The 8,528-nt window shown below is 45.9% G+C and overlaps 1 protein-coding gene across 1 annotated transcript in view; it reads right to left on the bottom strand.

Annotated features, from left to right (window-relative positions):
• LOC102994950 (putative serine/threonine-protein phosphatase 4 regulatory subunit 1-like) overlaps positions 1–8,528 on the bottom strand; it is a 74,181-nt gene that overhangs the window by 55,656 nt on the left and 9,997 nt on the right. The window contains 1 exon segment of the mRNA XM_055090767.1: positions 863–873. Within this exon segment, the coding sequence (XP_054946742.1) occupies positions 863–873 (11 nt within the window).

The raw sequence follows: 8,528 nt of genomic DNA on the forward strand, positions 1-8,528 counted from the left end.
TTTTTGTGGTACGCGGGCCTCCCTCTGTTGTGGCCTCTCCCGTTGCGGGGCACAGGCTCCGGACGCGCAGGCTCAGCGGCCATGGCTCACCGGCCCAGCCGCTCCGCGGCACGCGGGATCCTCCCAGACCGGGCCGCGAACCCGGCTCCCCTGCATCGGCAGGGGGACGCGCAACCACTGCGCCACCAGGGAAGCCCAGGAAACAGAAATTTTAATTTTAATTTTCAAAGAAATCCCTCCCTCCTCCCTGCCCGGGATTCAGCCACAGTGGCCTTCCCTTAGTTCTTCAAACACACCAAAAGCCTTCATCTCGATGATTTTTGTACGTGCTGTTCCCACTGCCTGGGACACTATCACTCCTTAATCACTACGCCCTACCCCAGCCTGGGTGTCACTGTCCAAAAGAGCCTTTCCCTGACCTTTGGGGGAAGGCCAGCCCCTGGCTACAGCCTCTCCTGGAGCTGTGGCTCTCCCGTCCTGACGCCGCCACAGAGGTGCTGGCACCAGCTTTTGTGGCTGCTCGTGTCTGTCTCCCAGCAGCTCTGCCTGCTCCATGGAGGGGCTGTAACCCCAGCACCCAGTATAGTACCTGACAAGTAACAGGTGCTCAATAAAAAGTAGTGCCGTGAAGGAACACCAAAAGAAACTTAAATGAATGAAAATACTGAATTAAAAAAAAAAAAAGAATGTTATAATATAAAATCATAAAGAAGCAAGAAGGAACCTTAGCACATGCCTTGATAAATTCCCTCATTTTATATTCAGAGCCCCCAAAGCCAGCAGCAAAAACTGGAATTCTTAGAACCTAAAGGTTCTGCATTCCAGCCCAGCGCTCTTTCAAGAGATGTGCAAAAAGACCTACTGAGATGAAGGCTGAAAGCACAAAAAAGCCAAAGGCAAGGGTTATGGCCTCCGAGGCAAATGAAGGAAGGCAAGAGAGACTTCCGTTTCCAGCCGAGAAGGTAAAAGACCTGCAAGGTTTACACAACTAGAAAACCAGGAAAAATATCAATGAAACAAGTCTCCAGGCGCTGGACAACAAGCAGCCCAGCACTAGGATCTCCCAGAGAAGATCTCTCCTTGTCACAAACAAGGAGAGCCCTGAGGTGGCAGCGGCTGACCGCCTAGAGGGTTCTCAGCTGCAGAGCAGGAAGAGTGAGGAGGCCAGGGCAGGGGAGGGAGCCGCAGAGATCAGCACCGCAGAGATCAGCACCGCAGCCCCGAAGATAAACCACTTGTGCGTTGCTAGGAAACAACTGCTTTAGCAGAAGTTGACACCCTATGGTCAACATTTAAGACCTACATACAGGTAGGGCTAAGGCACGAGATTTCTGATGCTTATACGGGGATAAAAAATACGCGTGGTGAATTTGAAACCAAGCCCCCAATATAAGACAACTGTGGAAAGGGGGCTACAGTTAAGGTGGGAGTAGGGTAAAGGACGCTCACTCCTGAGAAATCAAAACCACAGCCTTGCGTGACCTACGGGCGTAGAGACCAGATTTACACGACTTGCAAAGTGTAGGCGCCTCACACTGAGCAACTGGGAGGACCACTGTCCAGATTTATTCCAATCCCAGGCATCCCTGCTGAAGCAAACAAGCTGTTCTAAAGAGACTTACACTCCAATAAGCATGCACCTTCATAAAACAATCCCTGCTGGAGATAAATATGCAATAAACATTTTCAAACTATACATGGTTACAAACCATCAAGAGGAAGGGTTAACAGACACAACAAATGAGAATTTGCACCCCAAGTTTAGAGATATTAGAAAAAAATCTGAAGTACACTGTCAAAGAATTATGCATAGAATGAATAGGATTTTTAAAGTAGATAATCATAATGAAAAAAGAGGAGAGTGCAGGGTGAGAGGAACAGGCACATTTGAAAAAGAACCAAGTAGAACTGAAAAATAGAGACAATTTAATTAAAAATTCAGTAGCTGGCTTAAATAGCAGTTTCGACACAGCTTAAGAGATAGTTAGTGAGCTGGAAGATTGATCTGACAAATCACCCAGAACACTGCACAGAGAACTAAAGAGTTGGAAAATACGGGACAGCAATTGAGGCACATGAAGTCTAAGACAAGTCCAGTAGGAATTCCAGGATGGATTAGTGAAAATAAGAAGAGGCAATATTCAAAGAGATAATGGGGGCTTCCCTGGTGGCGCAGTGGTTGAGAATCCGCCTGCCGATGCAGGGGATGCGGGTTCGTGCCCCGGTCCCAGAAGATCCCACATGCCGTGGAGCGGCTGGGCCCGTGAGCCGTGGCCGCCGAGGCTGCGCGTCCGGAGCCTGTGGGAGGATCCCACATGCCGCGGAGCGGCGGGGCCCGTGAGCCATGGCGGCTGGGCCTGCGCGTCCGGAGCCTGTGCCCTGCAACGGGAGGGGCCACAACGGTCCCAGGCCCCCGTACCGCAAAAAAAAAAAAAAAAAAAAAAAAAAAGAAGAAGAGATAATGGCTAACAATTTTCCAGAATATAAAAGAAGAATATTCAATTTGAAGAAGTACAAATCCTGAACTGAATGATTAATAACAAATCCATACTTAGAAGCACTGTAGAACACCAATGGCAAAGAAAAGCATCTAAAGAAAATGGAGAAAAATTAAAGATTCAATCCCAGACCTCGCACTTAAAAGATGTCAGAGGCATACTGTATGAGTTGAAATAGCTGGTTCTGAAATCCAGCTCTGCCTCTTAGAAGGTACCTACTCCAGGTAAATATCTCACCACTCTGATTCTCAGTTTCTCACTCTAGTAAAATGGATGCCTACGTCAGGTGACTGTTGTAGGGTAGGTTAAATGACAGTAGATGGACAGATAGATACAGTTATGCAGCATGCGACACACATAAGCATTTTAGAAATGTCAGCTGCTGCTGTTCTTATGGCTAAGCCACTGAGCGCATTATGTCACTGGTATTGTTTATGCTTCTACCCCCCCCCAGAGTTCAGGGCAACCACAGCAACTAGAAAGTGTGCTGCTGGGGTGGGGGCGGAATATGAGGGGAAGCCCTCGTATTAAACTCAGCCCAAACTCCGGCTTGACCCCTAAACCATGCCCCTGTGTGGTAAACTCCAGCATAGCTGAGGCTGGGAGAACTGAAACGAGATTTGGGGTGCTATCCACTACAGGAGAGACAGTGGGAACAGCTGGACCTCAATTTAAATGCCTACTGAAATAAAACAAAACCGAACAAAGAAATCAACACTCTTTGGAGGCATACCGCTGAATTCAGAGATTTTTACAGCACATAATATTCACTATATCCAGGTTACACTCCAAAATTACTCAGTAAACAAAGAAACAGAAAACTTGAACTAGCTAAAAGAGAAAACGTCAAAGCATATTGAAAGGATCCAAATTTTGGAATCACAGACAAGGATTTTAAAACAACTATTATAAAATGCTTATGGATCTTAAAGAAAATATGCCTATAAGGAGTGAAAAGATAAGAAATCTCAGCAAAGAAATGTTAACTATAAAAAGACAGGAAGGGCTTCCCTGGTGGCACAGTGGTTGAGAGTCCACCTGCCAATGCAGGGGACACCGGTTCGTGCCCCGGTCCGGGAAGATCCCACACGCCGCGGAGCGGCTGGGCCCGTGAGCCGTGGCCGCTGAGCCTGCGCGTCCGGAGCCTGTGCTCCGCAACGGGAGAGGCCACAACAGTGAGAGGCCCGCGTACCGCAAAAAAAAAAAAAAGACACGAAATAAAAATTCTAAAATTGAAACGATACCTGAAATTTAAAAATTCACTGAGCAGACTTAACAGAATGGAGATGACAAAACAATGGCCAAAAATTCCCCAAACTCGGTAAAAGAAACAAACATATAAAATCAAGGGTCTCAGCAAACCTCAAGAGGATAAATACAGTTGGCCCTTGAACCACACCGGGGTTAATCCAAGTATAACTTATAGTCTGTCCTCCAAATACGTGGTTCCTTTGCATCCACAGATTCAACCAACCACAGGCCATGTAGCACTGAAGTATTTCTTACTGAGAAAAGACCTGTATACAAGTGGGCCTGCACAGTTCAAGTCCAAGTTCTCCAAGAGTCAACGGTACACAGAAAACCACACTTAGACACATCACAGTCAAACTGCTGATAACCAAAGAGAATCTTGAACGCAGCAAAGAAAAACAAAAATTATGTACAAGGAGTAATGATTTGAATGTCCCCTGACTCCTCACCAGAAACAGTGGAAGCGGAAGACCGTGGAAGCACACCTTTAAAGGACTGAAAGAAAAAACGTCAATCCAGAACTTGACATCCAGTGAAATATCTTTCAGGGAGAAAGATGAATGAAAGACACTGTCAGACTAAAAAGAAACCAAAAAAGCACACACACTAAGAATTTATTTTTTAACACACCCTTTTAAACACTGCCAGCAAATGTGGACTGCAAGAAATGCTCGATGAAGTCCTACAGGCTGAAGAGGAGTGGTACCACTTGGAAACTTTACCTTCAAAAGGAATCAAAAGCATTGGAAACAGTAAATGTGTGGGTAAATGTCTTAAAAACTGTTTTTCCTCCGGATTTCTTCAAAATACACACAATGGTTTAATCAATACAAATCAAAACTTATAACTTCGTATTGGAGAATTCATAACACGTAGATGTACTATGCAAGAAAAACGGCAACGTGAAGTAGGAGGGTAAGAAATGGAACTATACAGTTGTCAGTTTTCAACATCTTACATAAAGTGGTGCGTTACTAACTCTAAGTAGACTGCTTCTGTCTCCACGGCTAGACTTGGAGGCCCGTACGCCCTGGGACCACGTCATATAATGCCTGGTACATAGCCTACACTTAATACATAGCAGTTTCTATAGAAGTCAGTCTCCCAAGACTTTGACTACCTGGATTCAATTCATGAGAGCCTAACAGCCCCTGAGAAGCTGAGAAAATCTAGCTTCCACCAAAAGAAACATGAGGTGCAGCAACTAGCCTAAAGCCACCTGGAGCCGCACGCACAGCGAGTTATCAAGAAACCAAGACATTAATTCATTCGCCTCTGCTCGCAGAAATGAGAGGTCTTGGCTTCAGGACAGAACGCAGGTCAAAACCACCACATAACTGCTACGATAAAATGAATACATTTCAACGTGCAATACAAAGCGCATGGGTTCATCAAAGGTACTCCACCACCCTAACGATGAATACAGCAGGATTAAAGCTCGGTGATTCATATTACGTAGGTAGAGAGGGTCAGAGGGAAGGAAGACGTGCAAAATTCACTGGAAATAGTAAGAAATCTGAATTACAGGCATTTCTGTTTTGTTTTAAGAAGTGGAATTACAGTTTTAGTCCTGTACAGAACAAAGAACCCGGTTATCGCGTGGCTACCTCTCTGGGAGAGTTCTGCATTAATAGACCACTGGCGGCCAATCAGAGCCAAAGAGGACCGGCCTCCTTTACATCCCTGGCTGGTCACATACTCTCCAACTGCAGCTCTGACCTCACCAGCGAGTCTGCAAATGCACAGCCGTCAGCTGGCCTCACTATGGACAGCTCAGGACGGCACGGCCCCCAGTGTGGCACAGGGAAGGGACATTAAATATCACTAAACCACACAGTGGGCAAATCATTCTCTTCTCAATTCTCTGACTAATCAAAGAAAGTTCCGTTTCAATTAGTGTGCCTTCAACACTTCCCTAAAACTGGTTCATCTTCCTTTCGAACACAGAGCAGGGCTCACACTCAGAATCCTTAGCAAACAACTGTGTCTACCTAGAATTTTATCATGTTATTTTACTTCTGCCTTATGATCATTTGGTTAAGTTTCATGTTGAGCAATTCATACAAGTTCCCCAAAATGTGTTTAAATAAAAGAAATTATTTGATACAAAGAAAAATACAGGTGGTATATAGATACAGCAGAAATAGGAAAAGTGGTACACAAATGATAGACTTCTGAAAAATACTGGATTGGTATAATCCAAGGACAATATTCCCCACTTATAGCATCACATTCGTATGTGAATAATAGTGTCTTTTACTCCAAATTCCAAATATAGGTAAACATTGTCCTTTGCGTGAACCCACATCCTGGCCCCTTTCAAAATCCTACTTGAATCCAAATTGATGAGATTATCAGTGAGACCATTACTGTTTACTTGTAAATGATGTATTAAATTTTTTCAACTACTCCATAAAAGCACCAGAGTTTACTAAAATGTACATGCAAGGCAGATTTGGAACCCCTTGCCACAAAGTGAATGAAAACAGCCAGCATTATCTTCAACGTCAACTCTGACAGTATTCTAACCAGATACCGTGATTAATAACCTCTTCCCGTGACATTCTAATGTTGTTTTTTTTTTTTATTAAGTCTTCAAAGACAAACTAAATCAATCAACAGCTGATGAACTATATAATAACAGAGCAGGGTTTCTCAGCCTCAGCATGATTGGCCCTTGAACCACATTCTAACAGCCCGATGCAGGGCTGTTCTGTGCATTACAGGACATTCCGCAGCCTTCCTGGCCTCAGCTCACAAGATGCCAGGAGCATCCTCTCCCCGCTTTGTGAGAATCAAAAATGTCTCCAGACACGGCCACAGGTCCCCAGTCGAGAACCACTGTGAAAATAAAAGCTAGGTGTTACCTGAGCAGCCCCTGGTGATTGGATGGTCCCATAAGGGAAGGGGCTTCATGTCCGCAGGAATGACCTGGCCCCCCTTGGCCTCTCTGATCTCATCTCCCACCCCCGCCCTCTCCTCCAGCCACGCAGCTCCTTGCTGTGTCCCCATGACCCCAGTCACGTCCCTGGCTGAGGGCCATCACACAGCCCAGCACCTCCCTCTGCCTAGAGCTCTGCTCCCCAAGATGTCCTCTTTGATAACTTCCTTCTTCTCAGTAAAAGCTCTGCTCTCTCATCCTCTCAGTGAGGTCCACCCTGGCCACCTGATTTTGAAATTGCATGCCTCCCACCTACACCCCACCGTACCCTGATCCACTTTTCCATTTTTCCAGAGAATGTATCACCTTCTGACACACAGGACGTTTTCTTCCCACGTCTACTGTTTATCGGCTGGGTCCACCCCCCCAACCCTCCACCATCGCACCCAGAGGGCAAAAGTCTTTTACCGACTGCTTGATATGCCTGGCCCACAGCAGGCAATCAGTAAAAGCTGCTGAATGAATGAATGAATAAACGATAAAGATCTGTCAAGCCAGCTTGCTATGCCCCCTGACAGTGGCAGTAACACATAAAATGACTCCTGCTCTCAGAAAGAATTATCTAGAATTTACATTTCTAGCCACTGCTAAGAGGGCAAACAGGCAACCGTTCACGGAATAAGGAACAAAGGTCTATGGACCCGGTGATACCAGGAGCAGTCGATTATCCTGAGGATCCACAAGTCCAGGTCATCCACAAACATCAGGAATCTTAAGCATTCAAGCTAGAGATGAAATATGAAGTAGGGTATGAATAATGCCTTGTTCAAATCTTTTCATTATATTTTCTTACATTTGAAAAAAAAAAGTTACCTACTCCACTCAAGAAAGCTTAATATAATGCAGAAAAGCAAAGCCTTCTTAAGAAAATAGTCTCTAATACCTTCAAGCCTTCTTGGCTCACTTAAAATATTTTAAAAACAATACTGATCATGATCGGCTTCATTTGCTATCTCCGCGATGATGGACTTTTGGCAGCAGCTGCTTTCTAAGTTTCTGCCACGTGTGAGCTTCACTGGCAAGTTTGCACAGGACATCACTGACCCTGTACCAAAAATGACTAATAATTTAAACCTAACAAAGACCAGCAAGGGAAAGGCTGAGAAGCGCTATCTGACTTGTAGGGGTGGGGCCCCCCCGCCACAACTTCTGCTCGGCACCCTGTCCCCAGCTGCACACCCACGTGTCCACAGGTCCCCTGAACCGTAGGGTCCACATCCCCGTGGCCCTGGTGCATCCTGCCTACCCTCCAGGGGGATGGTCCAAGTTAAAAAACCCAGGTAACCAGCTAAGAGATATAAAGCTCACCTCCATCCAACCAAAACCAGAGTGGTCCTGAAGCAGTAGCCTTAAGCTCACCCAACTGAAGATGAGGCTGGCTCTACTTCAATGAGACACTGATCAGTTTACAAAGTACAACAGAATTATTATCCTTTGACCCTGATGCTAGGTGACTAAGTAAAAAACAGGCGAACAAAAACCTCTTCCCTCATTAAATGTGTTTCTGGAAGCTACAACCGTGAGGGAAAAAACGTTTTTCCCTTTCCCAGATCCTCCTCAACACTAACTGGTTACTCAAGGGTTATCTACCAAATATAATGCACACTGTCAGGAGAGTCATCATTTAAAACAGGCTGGGGGGGCTTCCCTGGTGGCACAGTGGTTAAGAAACCGCCTGCCAATGCAGGGGACATGGGTTTGAGCCCTGGTCCGGGAAGATCCCACATGCCACGGAGCAACTAAGCCCGCGAGCCACAACTACTGAGCCTGCGCTCTAGAGCCCTCGAGCCACAGCTACTGAGCCTGCGAGCCACAACTGCTGAAGCCCGCGCGCCTAG

This window comes from Physeter macrocephalus, chromosome 14 (genome assembly GCF_002837175.3).
Source record: "Physeter macrocephalus isolate SW-GA chromosome 14, ASM283717v5, whole genome shotgun sequence".
Lineage (NCBI taxonomy): Eukaryota > Metazoa > Chordata > Mammalia > Artiodactyla > Physeteridae > Physeter > Physeter macrocephalus.